Below are 24,154 nucleotides of genomic sequence, written 5' to 3' on the forward strand. Positions count from 1 at the left end.
GATGCTTTGGAGCAAGTAAAACAGCATGAGATTTAGTAATTGACTGCAGCGCCCTGAGAATGTTACAGTAAAATGTACCAAAGACACCAAAAATGTAACCGCAATATCTTGAATAGCTAGAAACCAAGACAGTATGAATTATTTCTCCACTGGATTAAAAATAAATTAATTACAATACCTAGAAGTTACATCCAGCAACAGTTTAAAACATAAATAAATGAAAAAATAAAACAGAACCCAAAAAAGCTCAGGATTGCTAAATCTGCAGAGGTCACCAGAAAATGTATTCTTTGCTCTTTTTTTTTTTCTTTTTCTTTTCTGTTAGGAATCTGGGAGACACTGGTTTACTGGCAGCAGTCTTGCTAAATAGTTGAGTGGCTTGTCTCTGGATTGCAAAAATATAGGATGCAGGGTATTATCTCCTTCCCGGGTCATGCTTGGAGTCCCCATTACTTTGTTATTACTGTTTGACTTCTTAAAATAGAGTAAAAGCTCCTATAAAGTGGCTTTACTAGGACTCTTTCCTATTAAAGTTGCAGCAATGCCTAGAAAATGTCCAGGACCCTGATGTGCTATCGGGTGTGCAAATACTTAGGAAAAGTTAGTGTCTGTCGGAGTCTAAGGACAAGACAAAAGATGATGCATGATTACGTTTTGCCCTCAGAAAAATGAGTCTGATTAACTCATTATGTTTGATTAACTGATGCTTCACAGATGCAAGTAGAGCTCAAGTTTAATTTTGATTTTAATTATCTCAACACCGGATGCGTCTTGCAAGCACTTCATATCTCATGGTTTGTCAGTTGAGCCTTGGTCCTTTTACAGTTGTACTTACAAATGCCTCACCCTGGAAATGTCATTCAGGAGGAATTTAACTCCGCAAAGGAGGAGTCCCATAAAGCTCCTGCTTCTGTTTGTTTTGCGTGCATGGCTTTCCTCTTCGGTTTTGTCTTTCTGGGATTTTTTTTTTTTTTTAAGTATATCCTAACAATCCTTTTTTACATATGTGAAAGCGATGATTTGGAGAACTCTGCTTCAAGGCAGAGACCTTCCCTTCCCACCTGGGCTTGCAGAAGCCCCCTGCCGGGGAGCTCCGTGGCACGGTGCCTGCGCTACAGTCCCTGGACGTTTGTGACAGATCTAAGGAGAAGAGGTTGCCGTGATCCTTCAGAACAGGGAAGAAAAACAGAAACTGCCTTTCTGCTTTTGCTCCACCGGTAATGCTCCTTGTGTATTTAGATAATAGGCTAGAAAACTGAGTATATATTTTTTTTAAAATCCTTGCATTTCAGCTGTCTTAGGTTGCATTTCTGGTATCTTTAGGTTGAAATCAAATTCTATGAGCTTTACGTTAATGGATGTGCGAGGGCTATACAAAAGCCAAGAAGATCTTTTTTTTTTTTAAATTAATTTTGCCTAAGATCAGGTTGGCTTTGTATGTTTTAAATGAATTTTGCCTGCAAAAGTCTTTATTTTCATTAGAGAACATGTACATTCGTCTCTTCTTTTTTGGTCAAGTATAGGATGTATGCTGACAATGTGTCCCCAAACCATCACTTTTCTTCAGTACAATTTTTCTGTTTTTGATGAAGGGCAGATTTATTTTCATGTAAAACTTCATGAAAACCAAGCAATTTTCAAATTGCAGTGAAAACAGGTGAATTTGCAGGTCTTCCAAACTGTGGAATCGTCTGCTCTAGAAAGAGCTACAAAAGGTAAGGTGAGAAAGAGTATAAAATGATACATATGGCTGTGCTAAATGACCAAAGCACAGCATTTTTCAAACAAAATAATGAGTTTTGTTCATTTAAGTTACAGTTTTCTTGGGATTGACTCTAACTCCATCTATGATTTATACATCTGTGTTTGCCCAGAAACAGAACCTGAGTTACGAAAATAGATGGATATAAGCAGTGAGAATGTGGAGTTCAGTCATTTAGCAGCTATTTTGTTCTTACTAAAGGAAAATACTGTAATAATTCTACAAAAAAAAAAAAATAGGAAAAAAAAAGAAAAAAAAAGTTTAAGGGTTGTTGTTTTTTTCCCCCTCAAAGTGCATAAGCACACAGTTCAGCCCCTTGGGACTTTCTTAAAGCTAAGCTTTGATATGATTGAATTTTCATATGCACAGTAATGAATCTTGGAGACATGCATGTTGCACATATGTACTGCAAATGGCATTGTTTTAGCGTTTTTAGCAGCAAGCGAAGGTGGACTGTTATGCACATGCTCGGGAATGAGGTGTTGCTTTGCTCTGCAAGCCCTCTGCCTCATTCTCCGTGCATCATGTAAGTGTGAACCAGGCTGTGCATGCTTTTAAAAGTGTACTCGTCAGGCCAGTGAATGGGAGGACCGGGCTCCGGTCTGTGCGTTTTGGCAGCTTGCGCTGAGCGAAGCAGTGACTTGCTGTCACTGTGACCTCTTCCCTCCAAGGCTTAAATGCCGAAAATGGAGATCTCTTGAAAGGAATTGCAAACGGAATATGTTTGTGTTGTAGCAGGAAACTTTTGTTTTTGGAATCTCATTCATAACTAGCCATTGAATCATTGAAAGTAATGCATCTTATGAGGGAAAAGCTCCTTCATTTTGCCTTTATTCACAGAGCATGGTAGCTTTTAGTAATGATTTACTGGATGTAAACATATAGTAATTTTTTGCATACAGAAAATGGTGCATCTCTTCAGGACAGCCTGCAAAGATCCTGAAGTGAGGCATTTTGGCATAAAACAAGGTCTCTGGAAAGGGGATCGAGAATCATATGTAAAACCAGTCACAGAAATGCAAAATGTTAAGCCTGACTAATCTCGTTGGAGTTAACCTAGTTCAGTTCATTCTCACAAGCATCAGAAAGGTTCATATGGTGTCAAAAAAAAAAAAAAAAAGCAATGTCAGATGTGCTACCATCTTGTATTTAACATTTTTGCTTTCGTGTGACTTTCTCCCTTCCTATTTATTTATTTTTTAAACAGCAAAACTGTAGCGTTTCACAGAGGACAGCCCCAGTGCTCTGGTGGCCAGTATCAAGTATTCATGTCAACTCAGAGGGAGCCATCAAAATCTAGGTCTTGTGTTTAAGTGGGTCTTGGCTGCCATCACAAATATCTTGGGTTTTTTTCTGAAGTCACTAATGAAAGTAGCTCTGGGACTTCCTGATGCTAGAAAGAAGCCTCCACCTGCTCTTATGGTGGCTAGATTTACTGGTGCTTTCCATAATTTTTTTACCATGACTTTGTACATGCAGAGTATAACACAAAGTGCTTTTGCTTATATGGTCCCTCTTCAGGGTGAGCTCTTACAGAGCGTAGATTTTAAAGGAGGAAAACCTCTGTCCAACATGACATAGAACTGCAAGCAGGAGCTTTGGGCTTGGCAGACAGTTTGTGTCCTGAGCAGCAGCTGGGTAAAAAAATGGCTAAATGGGGTTTCTGTTGGCCTCAGCTGGCAAGGTTAGCACAGGTCCGGGCTGCAGAACTTGCTGTGTTTCTGTCTCTTCTCTTGTGGCTTGAGAGCAAAAGAGCGGAGCCTGCCTCCCTTCCAGTTCGTGGTGACCTTGCTTGGGAGATGCTCATCTCTTCCATGATAAAAAAGAAAATTTTGTGTATCTCTCTATAGGGGGGCATTAGGTTGTCCAGCACACAGAGACCGAGCTGTAAACCTCCCACTTCTCCTGGGTAGGAAGAGGGCTGGGTGGGGACTTCTTTCCTGTTCACACCAGGTCTCCCGTGACGTTTTTTAGGAGGGATGGAGGGGGACAGGAGCTGATAAATGAGCATCTCCTCGTTTAGGGGTGAAGAGGACGATGGCATTCCTTACCGAAGAAAGAGTTACAGATTGTGATTAGATTATTAATATACAGCTTTCATGTGTAGGTGGAGGGTATGGTGAAAAACATGAAGGGATAATAATAATTGAAGAAGCAGGAAGGTGGTGAAAAAAGCTGCTACCATCCTGGGTTTGCATCAGTGAACAGGGTGTCCATCTGACAGACTAGAGAAGGCTGGTGTGTTACCCGATGATAAATTTGTGAGTGTTTATAAACAGCCTGGCATCGTTCTTCTTCTCTTTGTGGGGAGATCACCTCATTAATGGCCTGGGATGATGGGAACCATCAAGTAAATGTGAAGACATCAGTTGTTTCATGCATTTAGCATAGCCTGAAAGTTCTACCAGATTTGTCATCCTGAGATTTCAGTCCAGTTTCATTCTGAAAGTTCAGTTTCATCCACTCAGGTAGCAATAATGACACCACCTAGGCCACAGAACTGACCGTGCGCCATAAAGTGTGAGCTAAACACTACGGGGTTGCTCAGTGCCACTGGAAGTTGTTCCTCCAAACCCTTTCAGTCCCTGTTACTCCCAACAAAGCTAAATTTGCTGTATATATTATTCATAACAAAGCAGTTCAGTCAGTTTCTGTGGCAGGAAGAGCGAGGAAGTGTGGGTCAGTGCTGCAGAAGGGAAATGTTGGAAGCCATGGGAGGACTGGGAAACCAGGAGATCATATCCTTCGTCCACACCTTCTCTGTGGTGGGGCCAAGTGTTAATGCTGCTGCCTGTGTCTTCTCAGGGGCAATGAGGAAAAATGTCTATCAAAAGCTAGGCTTAGAAGTCTGTATTTGGTGGAGAGGCTAAACTGCTCAGCTGCATAAAATGTTCTTGTAATTGTTTGAATAAATACAGGGTTTTTAAAAAGCTCTTCAGGAATGCTTGTAAACTTCTGTGCTTGGTTTTGTCCCCACTGCTATCTTCCAGACACCCCACTCCTTGCGAAGGAAATGGTTTTTTAACAAGAAGAATCCTCTGGAAATTGCTTTCCAAGAGGGTCCTTGCCACAGCAGCTGCAACAAATTGCAACTGAACTTCACTCTCAGTTGTTTTTTATTGCTAAAAGGATAAGTGACCAAGTGAATACTTGTATTATAGCTTTGAGAGAATTTATTAAGTATCAAATTGTAGTGTGTGGTGTTGTCTAACCAGAAGATTAAGCTTTTCTCTGTGGAGGGAAATTTCTCTCAGACTTCGTACCAGTGCTTAAGCTAAAAGGGACTGGGAAAGCTTCGCAGATCCCAAACCATCCTGTGGTTAGGCCGACTTGGGGTTTTCCTTCCTCTGAGACCTCGGCTCTGAAGCCGGGGCAGCGGGAGCAGAGCGTAACCTCCACAAGGCAGCCGAAAAGAGAAGTCATGGCGTGGAAGTCTGATGCGTGCCGATCTGCTCCACACTGTGTAAACAAGTCTCCAGGGGGCATTTTCTGAGCAAGCTGTTTTTGAGTAGCAGCATAGCTGTAGCATAGCTCAGATTATGTTAATTGGGAAGCATTGTTGGCACGATTTTCCAAATAAGCAACACGGAGTCCAGGGAGCTCAAGGAAGGATGGAGCAAGACCTTGGGATGATGCAGGCTTCTTCCGTGCGTCTTTGAGCCTGGTCAGAGGTCACAGGTCTGCTCGCCTTCCCCACGGCTTCTCAGCTCCCACTCCTTCAGTTCTCCTTCTCGGCCAGGAGGAGGGATAAGGATGACTCCATCCCTTCATTTCTCTAGGGAATTGATTTGAGTGGGAAAGAAGGTGCCTCTTCTGTTTTGTGGGGAAAAAAAAAAAGAGGTTCTACTTCTTGGTATGGCACACACATATAAAATGTACTAAGTTGTCCAAATTTTGTAAGGATTTCAGATGCAGGAACTCAGGCTTTCCTAGCCTATATGTTTGTCTATATGCATATGAAAATCTTGGTGTAAGTACTGTCTAAACAGCAGTGGTAGACAGAGAGAAATCACAAGTTGAAAGGCAATATTATTATTGTTAGTGACTGTGCAAGAGCGGATTTTGTCTTTGGATTTCACTTGAAGCGTAGGGTGGTCAACTAGCAGGAGTGCTGAAACTTTGGGCATTTGGAACAATGAATTCGAAAGTCAAAAGTTTCAGGATTAGCTTTTCCCCACTTCTCTTCCTAATTTTTCCAAACTGGGAAGCATGATTTTGAATGAATCGAAGTCTGGATAGCTTCATTAAAAAACATTTGTAGAAAGTTTAAAGACCTTAATGCATGGAGATACTTGACAGGCAGATGTTCATTTGAAATGCAAGTGGGGATTTCTGTTATTTCTGCACTTCAATGAACTCAGGTTACGGAGAGTTTAAATACCAGAGTGCCAAACCAAGGACACCCCTACTACCTTGAAAAACAGATTTCTAAGGACCTTCATGGGTCAGGTTCCCTCCTTCCCAGGCACGCTGGCCTTACTGTCGCTGCTGTAGGTTTGGGTTTGGTTCTGCTTATCACAGTTGCAAGGACGGTGCCTTTTCTTGAACACTGTCCTCTTAAGTTATCAGCACAGGATAGATAAGAGAGCCTTTATTACAGGCACACATGTGCATCGCAGGTGTGAAGGGAACTCTTAAACTGTTTATGAGCACACAAAGCCCCACGAACAAAGAGGGCAGAAAAGAATGTTGTCATTTTAAGGAAAAATATGTTTTAAGGCCCTGTTAAAAATAAAGCCAAAAAGGAATAGCAAATGGGCTGCAGATTGCCTGTGTAACGGGGATTAGCACTGTGAAAATCTTTCATTTTTCAGAACAGGCATGTACCACAGGCAGGACAGGCTAGCCGAGATACCATTCAGCACTGGAGGGGGGATCCACTTCCAGGCTCTTGTCTCAGTGAGTTACCCGCAGAATTCTCCTTCGACAGGACCAAACAGATGAAGAGCAGGATAACGCTGTCTTGGCTTTGTTATAAAGGTTTTAGATAAATAGAAGCCAGAGTGTTCATTGTACGAGCAGGTACGATGGCAGCGTGTGAGTTCCAGGTCTGGGATGTGGTGTCACTCTTGACTTCAGTGGGACTGAAGTGGTTTCTCACCCGCGATGCTCCGCAGCTATTTTACAGCTGAAGGGCCAGAACAGATGGGTCAAGGTTGGGGAAAAGGAGACCAGACTGCTTATCCTCTATAACAGCCACACGATGGTACCTTCAGTCATTCAGGAATAGCTTTCAGGTCCACTGAGGGGTGCGACCGCAGCGGTGACAGTTCAGTACCCAAAGAAGTGGTGTAACTCACTTCCCTCCAGCACCGTTTCCCAGCAGATGCACCAAAAAAATGTGGCCACAGAAAGAAGCTCACGCTGCCCATAAATGCCATGCGAACACTCCTAACTCTGCAAAATGTGCCATCTGACCCAAGAGGTGAAACACACTTAAGTGTAGAAAGGCCACCTCAGAGGTTAGTCCCCAGTTTACAGATGGGATGAATCTCAAGGGTGTTTGTGTACCTAACATCTCTGAGTGTTTCCAGTGGGAATTAGGTTGTGGGGGCCTTCAGGGAGAGGGGTTGTGGCCACTTCTAGGCAGTAGAGAAATTCAGCTCAGAGGAAATTGTTAGGTTGAGACTCCCTCACTGCAAAGTATGCTCATGGAGAAGCACTCTTGTCTTTCATCACCTATGTAAGATGGTCAGAATTTGCTCACTAGAGTACTTTGTTATAATAATTACTACACAAAAAGTTAAGTAAGAATACTTTACGTTATTCCATCAACAATGAAATAATGATATGAAATATTAGTGAAGGATCTGTATCTAATGTACCAGACGTGGTTCATCTGGCCATTCTGTATGGACTTTAGTCTCCATCCAGAGTAACTCTTTTCTGAAAGCAGCGTGATTTTTATTTTTTGGTGTAAAACCGGACAAGGATGCAGAGATGTTGCAAGCAGAGCTGTAGCTTTTCTCTTTAATGAGCCTCTTCCTGACCCACCCTATGTAAAGCAGTTGACACATCATGTGTTGTGCAGCTGGGACAGCTACCCTGGCACATGTATCTGACACATGAACGTCTTGACTTCGGCCTTTTGGAAGCACCGGACCCATGCTGTTCTCCAGAGATGTGTCTAGGCCATTTCCCAGATACCATGGATGTAGCGGTGGTAAGAGCAAAAGCTGATGTGCAATTCACTAATTCAGATTTAGCTGATTCTGTGAAAACAGATTGCACAACAGAATCTGACACTTAGTTTCTGGATTTGATTTCCTCTCTTTCCCTGGTTTGACCTCCAGTGCTCCTTCTGGCTGTATTGTATTCTGTACTGGTCAGTATTTGGGTCTCAATTTCTGTGTGTGTGTTTTTGTTGTTTCTTCTTCTTTTTTCTTTTCTTTTTTTCTTTCTTCCCCTGACATGCAAGTCTTTTGAGATGTAGCGCTTTGAATTTGAGCTTTACCCATAGACCGGTTTCTAAAGGAGCTGAAGGCTGCTTAGGTGGTGCAGGACTGAAATTCAGCTGGGATGAGCCATGCTGCTGAAATGGCTCGAGCAGACAAGACCAGCCAGGAATGCAGTTCGTGCACTGCCAGTAGCCCAACACGTGTCTGTATTACCGCAGGATCAGGAGCTCGGCTGCTCCTGGGGCTGCTGACTTCACTGGAAGTCTTCGTGCTTGTATGCTGGGAAAACTTAGCAAAGTTTCACACTGCTTTTACTTTTGATCCCCTCCTGTCCAAAATGACCCCATTGGCAGGAAATTAATTTAAACGGTAGCTGCAAGAAGACATTTTGTGAACATTTGCTTCTTCTAAAGTTTATTTTCACAGTATGTTTCACCTGAATATTTTCCAGAACAAAAAACCTCAAATGCTCTGCTGTCCTGATAACATGTGTGAGGCTGAGGCTTCCCTCTTCCTTCCAGCCTGCCTCACAAAATGTTCTCTTAATACTCAGCCTTAATCGTATTTGTAAAGATAACATTAAGGTTAATGTTTCAAAATAGCACTCTTTTACAAGGCTTAATGACAGATCAAAATCAAATGATGCTGTTTCTGGCAAGCAGTTTGCCACTGCTCTTCAAGTTGTTGTGTGAACGGAGCTACAGCTGAAGTACAGAAGCTTTAAAGAAACTGAGTTGCCAGGAGAGAACCCATTTCAGACCTGATTAGAATAACTAATAACTGATCAGGATACAGGAAGAAATAAGCAGGACTAAATGGCCAGCTTTCACAATCCAGGGAGGATGTAAGTGAAATTTTACACAAATCTTTTAGAGGTTGGTGCTGCTCAACGTATTGGAAAATTATCTGGAAAACAGTGGATTAGTGAGGCACATAAGTTTTTGATGAAATATATTCAGAACAATAAGAACGTAAATGGTCCACAAAGAGTTGCAGTAAAATCCAGTGTACTGAGCGTCTGGGAAATAAAACCCTGGGTGAAATTCCATTTCTGTAGGTATAACAATGTACACAACGTAATGTGACCACAGTTAGACATGCAAAGCGATAACTTCTAAATTAGAGTCAGTCAGTTAATGTTGAGGTAGCAGCAAAGGGAGACGGGGGGGAAGCCAAGCAGAATAACAGGAAGTGAGAACAAAACAAGCACATTTTTATACTACTTTTAAGCTTGCTGTGCTGCTCTTCTTGAGAAACTGCATGCATTTTTGTAAAAAAAAAAAAAAAAAAAAAATAATAAAAATGTATATATATATATATAAAGCAGTTTGGGTTGGATGGGGGAGGAGGACAGCAGGGGTAATCAGAGCCTAAGAACTGCTTCAACACAGGAGATGTTAAATGGGGCACATCACCCAGTTTGGGAAAGAGATGCCCATGGGAGAACAGGACAGAAAGACGGAAAATAATGAATGGCATGGAAAAGGGCGAGCGGGGAGCTATCACTAAGTATTTTTCCTAGAAGAACCAAGAGCGGATGGTGTGCACTTATCAGAGAGCCAGGAACTACTATTTCATATGGTATAGCTTGTCGCCCTGTGATGCTGTGGGAGCCATATGGAACTGCTCAGAGATGAGACAAACACAGAGAAGAGGGATTGCACTGGTAGGTACTAAACACAATAGTAAATTACCAGTAATTTATTATTAATATTAATTTCATAAATTAGTATCAATATGTTATTGATATCATTAATAACCCTGCCTGTTACCTCAATTTATCAAGAAGCTTAGGCATATCTGGTTCAATGTAAGCATTCATGTTGTCTTACCAAATTTAAGACGCGTGTATATAAACATTAGTTAGGCAAATATTTAAATACTCTGCTGGACTGGAACTTTAGGTCCAGGAGTGTCCACTGAAATCAGTGTGAATACTCCCACAAACTTCAGTGTGGGTTTGTTACCCAGAGAGACTTCTAGACTACGCATTAATATTCCAGAGAGATCACTGCAGTGAATGGAAAACATGACTGTAATGAAAAGGAAATGGAAAAACGAAGCAGTAGACAAAGAGGCTTAGGACAGATTTACAAAGTATGTAGCGCACACAAGTGGGGGTAGACATTTCAAACAATTTTGCTACCATTTGGTCAGCTAAAGGAAGTAAATACTTTCAGAAAGGGTTCAGATTTTCAAACCATTCATCACTCAGAATGAATGTTTTTGTTTGGGGAGGGGGAGAGTCATTCGGTTGCAGGGGCTTTCCTTTGTTACTTCCTCAAGCTCTTTTGTGCTTGTGAGTAAATTCTTTCCTCCCAGATTATCATTATACATAGGGCTGAGTATCTTCATATTTTATAGAAACGTCATAAACACATCCTGTAATTTTGTGGGGAGCCTCTGTGGCAAATTCTTTGTAACTCAATGAATTTAGTTACATTTGCCTTCAGAATCCATCTTTGTTTTTCTGCTCAGATCTCTGAAGGCAGAGCTCACCATAGATAAGGTCAACAAACCATAGATAAGGTCAGCAAACTTGGTCTCAGCAGCAGAGTATCACTTCCTTGTGAGTTCATAGCAAAGGCTCCATCTACAGATAGACACAGGCAGCTGAGAACAAAGAACGGCTCAAGAGAACAAAGAGCAACTCAAGATGGCAGTCAGCCCAAGAATCTCCCACTTTATCTTTCAGGTCCGTGTCACCAGAAATTGTAGGGAGCCTAACTAAAAGTCACTGCGTTATAAGTGCTGGGGTGGTGGGGCTGTCTTTCCTCACTGTGATGCTGATGTCACCAGATGTCCATCTGCATCACACAAAGGTGGTAATTCGTACAGCCTGAAAATACTGTGTTATACATGCAGCATGTGATATTTGATAGATGTGACCCAGTCCAGTCTGCTCTCTTCTTTAAAGCAGACATGGAAAGGAACATGCTATCCTGAGCTTGGCTACTTTGATTTTAACACTTTTTTTTTTTTTTAAAAAAAAAAGAAAATCCCAACTAATGGTGTATATGTTTATTCTGCCGGTTTTGTGCATACATACTATATTGGTTATCTGAGCACGCTGTTTATAATGGGCATGTGATATAGTATTTACATGGGCCACAAGTGCTTGGCTGGTTGCTTGTTTGTTGTTGTTTTGATTGGGTTGTTTTTGTTTTTTCTTCTGGCTAACATGGGGCTGTCAGGTCCCTTTTACAGTTTTAGGTATGCTGGCTGATTTTTCAAATTGAGATTCCAGCAATGATTACATGTTGTAGATGGAAGGCACTAGGTGCTTAATCACTTTTGAAAATCATCCCACCTATTTAGATGTCATAGATATCTAGAAAATGAGATATAAGAGGAGTGGCTGAAGGAACTTGGGCTAAGGGGAGACCTCACCATTCTCTAAAACTACCTGAGAGGAGTGAGGAGGGTGTTGGTCTTTTCTTGGGTGACAAGTGAGAGGACGTGAGGCAACAGCCTCATGTTGCACTGGGGATGTTTTGACTGGATATCGGGCAGAGTTTCTTCATGGAAAGTGTGGTTGGGCGTTGGAACAGGCTGCCCAGGGAAGTGGTGGAGCCTCTATCCCTGGAGGTATTTAAGAGATGCATGGACGCGGCACTTATGGACATGGTTTAGTGGTGGACTTGTTCTGTTAGGGTTGAACCTGATGATCTTAAAAGTCTTTTCCAACCTAAATGATTCTATGGTCCTATGTCTACAGAAAACCCAACCCATCTGTTCCAGTCCATTGTCTGTGTCACTTCTCATGTCAGCATTTTCAAAAACTAATTGAAAACTCCAAATTCTTCCCATAGGACAGTGGTATTATGCCTTTGCAAGATGGTATATTTAAAAGCAAAGAACTGTTGTTAAATAATTATTTATTTAACATCTTATTTAAGTCTCTTCTTGGGATTCAGTAAGGCTTCATACAATAGTTAAAATAGTTTCTTATAGCTTCCAAAGTGTTGCAACATCTGCAAAGCATTGCATTACCAGTATTAGAAGGTACATATGCAGAAGTTCAACTGCAATAAAAGAACCGACTCATTCAAACAATTCTAGGTGCACAAAGTATTGGAGAAACAGCAGGGGTTACCTTCCCAGAAGGTCTGCTGTTTTGTGGGTGCAAATGAAACTGAATGCTGTGAACCTTGCTCCAGGAGCTGCATTCAATTGATAACCACCTCATTCAAAAGCACAAAGGACCACTAAATTTGCCCATGAGGGGAAGCCTATCTTTTTAAGTCTACTGCTTGGTCTACTGAGTCATCAGTTATACTAAACTTTTATGGGGTTGATTCCAAAATCTCATCACTGTATGCCATCTGAAATTCCCCGGTATGTGGAAATGCTCTTTTCTGAAATAAATTCATGTTTTTAGGAACGCAAAACATTTGGAAGATGATAACTTAGATGACCAATCCAAACATTTACACAGTGGTAATCGGGGTATTTTTGGAGAAGAAAGACACAGATGAAATTAATACAGAATGGTGTTACATGTCATAAAGTATAATAGGAAGCACAGTGGTTGAAAATGATACTGTTTAAATAAACAGCTTTTCTAAATTTGCCTTGGAAATATTTGTTTTTAAAAGATACATATCTAATATATTCTACTTTTGGAACTCTATTTTTTGACAAAATATTCTGGTTCCAGTATTCCTGGAAATATCAGAACTTAGTGCATTTAATTCTTAAGAGGAAACAAAAAAAAAAGTAATGGAAATAGCAAGATTCCTCTGAGCCTGGTCCATTTTCCCATAGAAAATATTGGGATAAAAAGCTTCTTTTTTCTTTTTAATCCTACAATGAAAAAAATGTGCAGTACAATTTTTTTTTTTTATGGATTCTAAGCAGAAGCCTTCTTCTACACCACAATTTATCACAGATAGGAAAAGTATTTGCTTTGGGAACCTGTATTTGCTCTTTTATCAGCAGGTTACTGCTGCATTCATTCTTCGCAGCTTTCATGCTGGTGTGTTTAGTTCTCTCTCATCCATCTCTTTGCGATGTTACATTTTTCAGTTTTGTAAACTCCTTAGCGTATAGAAATCTAAGTTCCCAGGACTCTGAATTAGACTGGAACTCAATTCATCTGACAGACATTGGAAGCCAGGGCCGCAATTCCCAGTTCATTTCAATATGTAACAACCATTTAACCTCCTGCCTGTACTTCTGCTTGCTGACAAGGTGCTTTTTAGGCAGTACAAGTCAGTCAACCTTCAGATCAGAAGCATGTGGTGCCCCTCCAGCCGGCAAACATTTTCCACCAACATTTTGAAGAGAAAAAAAAATCTAAATAAATAATCTCCAAGGTTGAAAAGAGCCTATTCACCAAACACTGGTAAAGCAATTCCACAGTAAAAATAAATGTTCAGCAAAGTGATCTTTCATTTGAAAATTGGATCCAGATTTTACAAACTGAGAGGGGTGAACAACTGCGTCAAATGCAGGGCAATGCAGTTTGTCTACAAAGTGTGCTGCCACAAAGTACTCATGCTCTGCTTATGGAGAAATGCAACCTGGCAAAAAGTAATCACTTTGTTTATCAGCAAACTGTTGAAATCACCGTACCATGAACTCTATCCCTTATGTAATATGTATATTCCTGTATGTGTACCATCTCCCAGCTAGTTCAGAATAATACAACTCACTAGAGATTCATTTGGCAACACATGGTTTTGAAAATGAAGAGTTCTGTTCTTTGAAAAAAGCTGGTAAAATCATTGTGCTTGGAAGGCTACAAAAATTGATCACAAAGGGAGATCCATGGAAATCAAGCATTCAATTCCCTGTTTATCTTTTGCTCTAACATAGTTCTTACATGGTAGAATTCATCACTATTGCCTCACACACATTTAAAAAATTAAGCTTCAGCAATACAATATTTATAAGTTTGTGATATTTATAAGAGCTAAATCCAAAATCTTTGTGCTCCAGGCTAAGGGGAATTTATGCTGCAATTGACTTAGAAAGTGATCAGTCAGGCTGTGGAAAAAAGATTTTCAGAAAGTGACTAAAGCATTTCTAGCTTTAAAATCTTCTAAGAATTTAGCCAATGACTTAATTTTAGCAATGGTATAGAAAGGAGAACGTCTTTCTCTTCCACTGGAATAGCTTTTTTTTTTTTTTTTTTTTATACATTACAGCTGACTTAAAACTTTATGGTCATATACATACATATGCAATATATACTATTTACAGTCTATGGATTAAGCAGGAAGGTTATAAGTTATTTTCTGGTTCTTATCAATTCTCTGATGTTATTAGAGGTTCTGCAATCTCTAGTGCCAGGAAAAGGAAAACTCATAAAAGGACATACTCTTGGGAAGTTTGATAAAGACATGAAACCTTTGGATTTTGTTACAAGGAAAAAACAAAACAAAAACAAACAAAAACAAAAACAAAAAAAACTTCCAGAAATTAGATCTCTTCAAACTTAAATTATTCATGATTCTAAACATCAGTATTCAGTCTTATTCACTGATCAAAGAATAGCAATTTTTTAAAACACCGTTAGATAAGAAGATAAGTTTGAAGTTTGGAATTCAAGTAAAATTATTCTGAATCATGTTTCTTGAAAAATGGCGTAACCTGCTTTCATGTGAATTGTTTCCCAATGTCTAAATTTAGTCAGTTCACCAAATAGGATGAGGATGATTTCATCTTCTGGAGATTAAACCTTTCCTGGGATCAAGCTGTGCACTTTTGCTGGTTCAGTCATCACCAGTAATAATAATTCTGCAATTGTCTTTTTGGTCAAGAATGTTGCTGGTGCTGCACATGCCAGAAGTGTTTTCAGTTACTGTAGCTGGATGCAGGTTCTCAGGAGTGCTAAGTGTGCGAAATGTTTACTGTATGAAGAAAATTCAGAACCCTGCTGATTCTGGATAGATCTGATGGGACAGTTTAACACAGCCCCTTACATCAGCAGCCTGATTTCCGGTAGAAAGGCTAATTAAGACTTAGAGGTTTCATACCTCCAAACTAGTGTTTCTTAGGTTAAAAACAAAACAAACAAAATCTGTGATAACAGTTTTGTTTACACAAACGGTTTAAAGAGAAAAGCTTTGCTGTTAGCATGATGTCAAGAGGGAAAAATATTTGCCCTTCTCTTTCCCCTAATACCTTTGTCTTTGGCCATCTCTCCCTGCTTTGTGGACTGGGCTTGTCTTGCTTCTATAAGGTGGTTTTCCTGCTATCGTGTCTTCAAAGCAATGGGCACCTTGTCATTGTCTTCTGTTACAGCCATAGGCTTCATGAGGAGAACCACATACATGAGTCTCTTTGGAGAAAGGTGATTCTCCCTACATTAGGACTTGGAGGAAAAAACAGGAGCAGTAAAAGAATTTCCTGAGCACTGTTGAATTGGAATGTGATTCCTGTAGAATTGCAGCTTATCATGCTGCCTTCTTAGAGGAAAGCTAACTCAGGTGAGAACAAAGATAGCAAAAATACACATGCTCCAGCCCCAAACCTGCTGAAATTAGCCTAGCTTCAAATGATTGCAGCTTGCAGGGACTGCTTTGACTTTGACTAAGGTGTCCCAAAACAAATAACTACAGTAATAATTAATGTAACATTGCCATCATATCACTATGCAAGAAGTACAGTCTGACTACTTGGTGTAATTTGACACATGCCTGTGGAAATCAGTGGGTGATTGCCAATTGCCACCAACAAAAAATCTGGCCCTGCAAATATCTTCTTTCAACTTCTGTCATTCCCAAACTGTAATGCCGCAGAACAAACCTGCATTAAGTGCTTCCTCGTGCAAGTGTGTATCTTGGCAGATCTAGTGCAAAACAGTAGCTGGGGATATCAGCCAGCCTTCAATGGCTCCTTCTAGAAAGTTGTATGTCTGTTGAACTTGCCATGCCAAATGCGCATTGTCTTTGTCCTACTCCTTGGCTTTGGTGCCAAATTTTAAACCATGGCTATAATGCTCGTTTGCTTGTTTAGCTCCTTCTAGCTGGTGTTGTTTCTGACTCATGTTCATCATGAGAACGCATCGGAAAACACAGTCGTCAGTTGTATGGAATTATTTCTCAACATCTTCCCATTTGGTAAGACAAGGATGGGATTGATAAAACAAAGAAATGTCCATTCCTCACGCGGTGTCGTGACCCACAGGGTGAATTTGTGTGGTGTGACATCATTAGGTTTTCAAACTAAATCAAGGAGATATTTATCAACACAGCTGTTTTTGTGATACTGAGAAAAGGATAAATAAGTGTAAAGGAACAGCTTTTTAATATTCTTCTAGGAGAATCTAAATCCCGTATTTTCCAACAACGTGAATGCGGCTCCATTTGAATGCTAAACCAGAAAGGTTTATAGTGCATATGGTACCTATTTGAATTTTTTAAATGTCTAATTTCTGCTGTGGAAATGGAGGCCAGGTTGAGTTATTTATTGTGGGATGCAGAAGGAAATCACGACCCTTTGCAGGGACACGTTAGGATCCCTGTGCCATTCAGCCAGTTTTCTCCTGTCACACCTACTTAAATTTTCAAAAAGACGCTTTAATGTATTGAGTGTGCTCTGGATCATACTAGTTCCTGAGCACTTATGACAGCTTTCAGAGATTGCTGGTGGCTCCCAGTAGATTGTAATTCTAGAAACAGGAGCCTGATGCTAAGCATCACCACCTGTTCCCCATTATTTTCCTTCAGAAGAAAACAATGCAAGGATAAGATTACATACTAATGGAACCCATTTTCACTAAATAGGTACATTTGGTCACATGTAATTTGGTGGCCCATAAAAGAAAAAAAGAAAATAGTAAGCTGTTTTCAAAAGAGAGAAGCAAATAAAATTTAAATGAAGAGTTTCCTAACTACGTTAACCAAACCCAGTTCTCACATGGCAGGTATGCCAATGTGCGGTATGTAAGTACATACAGATCCCTTGTTGGAATAGCTGTGTTTTCAATTTGATTTGTTGACATACCCTTAAAGACTTTGGACCTCATTCAGCTCTTTGTAAATCCACTACAGAGCTAGATTTGAACCCTTCTGGCATTTACACTGGAATTCCTATTCCCACTTTGCTTAGGACAATGCAGGTCTTGTCTGAAACTGACGTTCCTCAGCTGCCTCTCAATAGACAGAAATTGTAAATGTAAATAATATTATCAGAATGATACTTGCAAATGTTGTAGGTTTGTTGTATTTTGTTGTTATTTGCCATATACCAGTATGGTCCCATGTTATCTCTCTGCTATATGCTCATGTCATGTATATATAAGAAAGGAGTTTTAAATATGAAATCATCAGCCTAGCTATGTATAGGCTTTAGCATGTGCATGGCATAGGTGGTACAGTTTTCAAGCATGAATCCATGTGTATGTCTCCCTCCCTTGAAATCCTGAATGTGGTAGCTTTAATACGGAGCCTGTGACACACTGACTCGTGTTAAATAGGATTTTCTAGGAGAAACTCTCCCTTGAAGTCACCAGCCCTGGTTGTGGATGCAAACCAGTCTCTAAACAGTATCTGAATCTCATTCTTAGCACTTTTTGTTGTTGTTTTTCCTTTTGCTGATATGATATTCCTAAAGCTGTTATAGAAAAGCAGGTAAAAAAAAAAAATGTTTATTCTTGCTTGCGTTGCTTGGTGATTCTCTTCTGAGAATCCACATCAGACAGTTGGTAGGTAGCCTTTCAGTGGTACTGCTTCTTGCAAACTCTTGGGTAAGGTTAAATGTTCAAAAGCGGTTAAAATATTTTGTGTGAGTTAATTCCCGAATTTTGAAAACAACATCCACTCCCTCATGCTGAATTTGGTAGTTACTTGAAAATTGAAGGGTCGCTGTACCTTGCCAAGAGTTGAGGTGTCGTTAGCAGCAAACACTGGGTGCAGGCATGCTCGGGAGGTGCTGCGCCCCACTGCATGGGGGCTCCACAGCTCCCTTGGCAGCAAGCACCTGGCCAGGGGGAGACAGGGTTGGGTCTGCCTCCTGCCAGACAACGGCAAAACTTTTACCAGTCATACTTCAGGCCACTTTTTTTTGGGGCAAAACTTAGGCAGAATCTGGAGCACTAAAAGGCTCGTTGCCTGGACTTCCTGTGGGATCTGTGGGATCCAGCAGTGGCCCATGGAGAAGCGACGCAGGGCACCAAAGTCAGAGCTGTCATAGTGGGCAGAGATCCAGCACCTTTCTTGGCTGGGACTTGACTATAACTCTGCAGGTATTTTCTATTTTGCCCTCAAGGAGCCTGATATTCAAAGCCCAGAGCTCCCATATTCCCTCACATAGGGCAAACCCTTCAGCCAGTGATCCCATCAGAACTAACAGGGCCATGCGTGCACCAGACGCTTTGTAGGTCTTTGTTTGTTTTCTAGAGTAGGTTTGGTGGCCGCATGGAGCAGCCGAAATGTAAGCGCTGCATTAGTTGTAATTGCAGATGGAGAAAGGCTCAGGATCAAAAAGTAATCTGGCCTGTTCTCTCAGATGTGTTTGTTCTGTAGTGCTGAACTGAAATTGAAACAGGTTCTGCTCAGAACACGCAGAAAAAGTAGATTTATGGAGTGCTGTACAGCTGCTTTTTCTGAACACGGCGATGTTTTTAAAAATATTTTTAGAGTTGCAAATGTGTCTAATGACTTAAATATTTATGAGCTTGGTTAGTCTACAAAAGCAGATTATTTAAGCTTTGAAAGGGTTTCATTTCGGAAGTACAAAATGGACTTTTTGAAGGCATTGTCAGACCATGACATTGCTCCATGCACAGATGAGTGGATGTGGGGTTTCAGAAAAACTGACGCACATAGCCTGAGCTTTTCTGTGAACAAAACAGACTTTGTTTGCATTTTTTCGAGAGTTTTTCCAAGTTGCTCCGACTTAGAAGTGAATGCTTTCAACTAACACATCTACATTGCATAATATTTTTGTGCTGCCATGTATTTATGATCTGCTCTTCACATCTTAACTCATGTGTGAAGTCTTTAATGGGTAAATCCATTGTGAAGCCTGGCAAAACCATGAGATTACATATGACAGCAAGGACTGCTCACATTCGGAAGAGATTGCAAGATTATGCCTTCTAGCTTTTGATTTACTTAGTAAATTAAAACCTTTGTTCTGATTTTGGCTGGGAAAGCCCCTTTGTTGGCCAGCCACAAAATTTCCATTAATTTGCATTAGTTTTTTTTTTCTTTTTTTCTCCCAGAGCAGATAACAGCAGTGCTGGATTGTACATCTAAAAGAAAGCGAGGGCTTCTTTTAGAAAGAGTGGGAGCCTGCACCCGAGCAGCGAGCGCCGTACAAATAGCTTTGCTGTTATTCATGTAGCGTGCTAATGAAAACAATGATCTGGGAGAGGCATGAACAGAGTTCTGCCTAATGGAGCCTCATTAAAACAATAATTTGCTGCTTTTCTTTTGAACTTTTCAAAAGCCTTTCTTGAGTTACACCCGATAAGGATGATAAGGGTACTACTGCACGTTCCTCGGCAAATCTGTAACATGCAGGCATTTTCCATCCCGACGCGTGTGTGTGCGCGTATTTACATGAAAGACAGGCCTAAGACAGACCCTCATTTCCAAACCATATGTACTTTGACTTGAAGATTTTAAGATAATTAACTCGAATATTTTGGTATACAGTAAACAACTGTGGTTTAACCATAAGTAAAAAGAAGCTGGCGCTGAAAAGAAACAAGGAAAGAAGGTCGGCAAAGGTCTGTGTAAATAGCTGGAAGAGGCACTGGGGGGGGATATTTTTTTATTTTTCTCCTAGCGCGCATTCTCTTCTGGCCATTACTCTACAAACTGCTGGTTTTCTGGGTGTGACTGATCGTAGCACTGCTGCTAGTGCCGACGTTTGTCAGTGCTTTCAATCGCTCTTCACTAGGTTGTATAACTAGGACATGAAAATACAGGAGAGAAATATTGAGGCTAATGGTTTTGAAGGGGTGTGCGCAGACAGGCTTTTTCCCGTATCTAAAGAAAAATGGGCTAACTGCATTACTGTGTGCTTCTTCCTTTGTTTTTCCAGATCCCACAATCAAACATGGTAAATCTTGTCAATATAAGATGGGGGAAAATGAGAAAATATTTGTAAAGGGGTGTTTTGGAACAGAGTGTTTATGTTCTCTCAAAATGTTCCAGAAAAATGCCGTAGCAGTAACGTGGTAGCATTTTCATGTTCAGTTAATATCCTGCAGCATGCGAAAGCCTAACTGATGAGCAATACTTGTATGATGGGGCTTACTGAAGGGCTGCTCTCAGTATCTACACTGCTATCAGTGATCCCAATGCTGATGTATACATTCAAGCTGTAGATTTCAGCATGATTGCATTGGTTTAATAGAGAAAAAGATCTCTTCCATTGAATAAACCTGGTTAAAGATATTTAAATTATATCAAATCTTGATATGCACGCTATATGCTATCTACAACATATGCTGAGTTTAAAGTAATTCATGCATATCGATTCGTGTACTCCGTGGCAGCTCAGCAAGATAGCCCGACACCCTCAAACCAAGAATTCTGACTGATCATTTTAATTATGATGATGAAAATGATTTCTGTTTAGTGACAAAGCACCTCTCTCCATTGTATGGATTTTAATGCTTAACCTTTTAAGGTTAATAAGGTAGAGCACTGTCTTGCCTCTGGGCCAGGTCCAGAGAATGTTGATTAAAATGAGAACAGTGCACCAAAGGGACAAGTACAGGTTTTCAGGAATAAAACCGGTGCTTGCAATATAGCCTGCCCATATAGGTCTAAAAAAATGTAACAACATAACTCCAGCAAGGCCTCTGAGAGTCCAGGCACTGGAAAGGGATTTGCAGGAGTGTTCAGAGCAGCAGCTTCCCGTTGTGGGAACTGGGATTCTGCAGCAGCAGTTCCTTCCCCTGGGACAGAGGGAGTTATTCCTGCTTCCTTTAGCTTTTGCATCCACACTCTGAATATGGAGAACTGGTACTTGTAAAGCAGGATGCAGTAGAAGCTGATACCTGTGGTGCCACTGATACTACCAACAGCAATGAAAATGGCAATTTCAGTGTTTCCAGGGATGGGCTTTTCTACTCATGCTCGTCTGGACAGGATTCAAAATGCTAAGCTGCAGAATTAAAGCGCCTGATTTAGAAGATGCTCTAGCATTTCAACAGCGATGCTCCGTTACATTAGTACGATGGGCTGATTTTCCTACTTGGAAAATCTTGTAAAGCCAGAGGGAACTGTGTCTGTTTCAGAACTGAGTGGTCTACCTGCAAGGTCACGTTTTCTGTTTGATTGTTTGTTTGTTTTTCACAAAACACATAAACAGGTGAATTTGGACTCCTGCAAATGTGAAGAGCTGCCTGGTGGGTTCTGCAGCTCTTCCAGCAGGGTGGGTGCGCAACCACCACCAGCAGAACTGCCGGTACGGTGCGGGGGGGGAGAAATCCTCAAGCCTGAGAGCTCGTCAGAGCACAGTGCTAAGGACATGGCGCAGCAGAGGGTGCCCTGCCATGGAACTGTGCCGTCTTGCTTGTTTCAAGTGTGAACTATTCTGTGCAGCCCTGTCTTCTGGAGAATTTGAAGAGCAGGAAAATGGAACGGAGTTGCTTGACGTGGGAAAAATACCCTTCCCATGACCAGGGAAAGCCATCTAGCATTACTTCATTACTTTTCAGTGATGAAGTACTTTTCGTTCTTGTCAGTCTCGTCTGCTTTTTTGCCTCCTTGCAATGTAACAAGGGAAATAATCCATTGCCTAAGAGGTGAATCATGCTCTGTGTATAGTTAGCTATTACAAATATGCATATATTCTCACAAGCATAAACAGATAAATAGCATTCAGCATTTGAATGCTGAAGTTCCATTGCTGCTAGTTGAACTACCCAGGACTCAGTTATAAATACTTCTATCTGAAAAATTACAACATTATTAATTATTATTATTTTATTTTTGCTGTAGTGACATGTGTAGCACAAGGGAAATAGTAAATCACATCTCCTTTATATCTTCCAGCAAACACTCTAGCAAGAAGTGAGTAAGGAAATCTTCCTTTGCCACAATCACATAGCCATGGTCAACAGTTCATTTCAGCATGGAACTTAAGGCAAGTTGTGCACATCTCCATGCTCTAAGAAATGTATGGCAGTTTTTAAACAGGTTGAATATGTTCAACTGTAAAATATGCTTTAGGTAATCAATTTATTTATGTAGAATACACATTGTGGCTAAGACTTGAAAGTAGGAATTTATTTTTTCATACTTGGTTGGTAAATGTGGTTGCCTTGATTTGTATTTGTATCCCCTTATAAAAGCGGTAATTGTCAAAGGTACAGAATCACTTCTAATTTGCACATCTGAAAGGAAAGGTACAAGTTCAGAAAAAGGAAAGAATCTTGCAGTTAATTGGGTGGGGGCTGGAAAAAAATTATTTGTGTATAGTTGACTTCTTATGTGGCCTTGGCATAGCTGAGCCATTTAATCACCTCTACTGTTTCCATCTGTGTAAAAGAAAAAAAAAAAAGAAGAAGAAAAGCCAACAAAACCAACCAACCAACCAAAAACCTTAATGTTTTTTCTGCCCTTGTTTGGTCTTGCTTATGTAGACTACCTAGCAGTTGAAAAGCTGACCATACAGAATTATGGGGAAGCACAGCACCTAGACACTGCCTCTGGGCATGGCTGTAATGCAAATAATCCCAACAAGAGTAGTTCAGGAATGGCTTGACTCTTTTGTTTGCACTCTGGGGCATCTAAATGCAAAAATGCTTGCCAGTGAAGCATGCACTACCTTGGAGAATCCAACTCATGCAGAATAAAAGCTGTCACGAAGGTGGTGCAGTTTTGCCATGGTTCCTGTTTCTTTGGCTTTCCTAACAAGTTTCAGATATACGTGGAACTTTTCATTACAATAAACTTGTGTGAACTGAAAAATCGGATCAGGTTGCTGCATCTGGCTTAGCTTCAGAAATAGAAATATAGTAAGGGGATAAATGAAAGGGCCACCCACTATAAAATGTGGGTGACCAGTATAAGGAAAAAACAAATCTTTAATGGATATTTATTCCAAAGACTGTTACAAAGAAACTGCTCGCAGTCTGATGTTGTGCCAAGCATAGGGGATTAAACTTTTTAATGACTTTATGTTGATTAACATCCAAGACATCTAGGAACAAAGAAGAGATTCCATAACTCCACATAAAGAATATTATTTTCAGACTAGAAGAGAGTGCTTGAAAACATAAGTCCAGAAAATATGGCAAAATGTAGCAGGGAAGAGGACAAATAGCAGTCTTAGCTGCAGAGTCAGCTTATTCTGAGGATGGGGGCTAGACCTATAGTTAATTCAATGCTATATGCCAGAATCCTAGGTAATTGTGTGCTGATCACTACTAGAATAGCACAGTGTCCTTTTTGACTTGATCTGTAAACTGCATAGGATTAATCCTGTTTCTCTGGACTTTTTTTTGGTACCTTTATCAAGAAATGACTGCCACTCTTCTGCACCCCCATACCCTGCAGATACAGAACCTGAGTCTACTTTTTTTTTCCTTTTTTTATCGCATGCCTATGACCCTAAGGGATTTCCACATTTTTGCCCCACCCCCTCTGTGTTATGGTCCCTAGTGCTGAGAGAAGTCTTGTCTGAAAATGGAAAGGGGCCCGTAAGAGCAAGAAGAGGGCGTAGTCAAGAGTGCAATGTCTGGAATGAAAGATGGTCCCTCGGTGGCTATTGCAGACTGAAACCAAGAGCAGCCCCTACTAACTCAGGGGCTGCAGACATAAATGTAGTCTGAAGCCACCCTGTTCTTGCCTCCTGGACTGCATGTGCTGAGCTCTCTCTTCTGAGAATTGGGGCCTGGGTTTGTTTGAATTAATAGTGAAGTCATTACACTATGTAAATATGTTAGTGTTCATCTGGTTTTACTCACAAGTTATTCTTGCCTTGCTGTGTTGTTCATGCTTTCTTGTTTGTGCAAAATTAACTAGGAGCATTTTAAAAGAAAAGGAGAAAAAAAAAGGGTAAATAGTGTTGAAACCTT

At 40.6% G+C, this 24,154-nt stretch overlaps 1 protein-coding gene across 7 annotated transcripts in view; it reads left to right on the plus strand.

Annotated features, from left to right (window-relative positions):
- The window catches only part of DKK2 (dickkopf WNT signaling pathway inhibitor 2), a 151,272-nt gene that overhangs the window by 112,066 nt on the left and 15,052 nt on the right, over positions 1-24,154 (plus strand). Inside the window, exon 1 of one of the 7 annotated variants that reach the window (XM_083835575.1) lies at positions 9,289-9,826. The exons of the other annotated variants lie outside the window; for them this stretch is intronic. Within the exon in view, the coding sequence (XP_083691701.1) occupies positions 9,698-9,826 (129 nt within the window). The 5' untranslated portion in view covers positions 9,289-9,697. Of the gene's footprint in view, positions 1-9,288; positions 9,827-24,154 lie in introns of those variants that run through there. 7 annotated transcript variants of the gene reach the window in all.

This window comes from Anser anser, assembly GCF_964211835.1.
Source record: "Anser anser genome assembly, chromosome: 4".
Classification (NCBI taxonomy): domain Eukaryota; kingdom Metazoa; phylum Chordata; class Aves; order Anseriformes; family Anatidae; genus Anser; species Anser anser.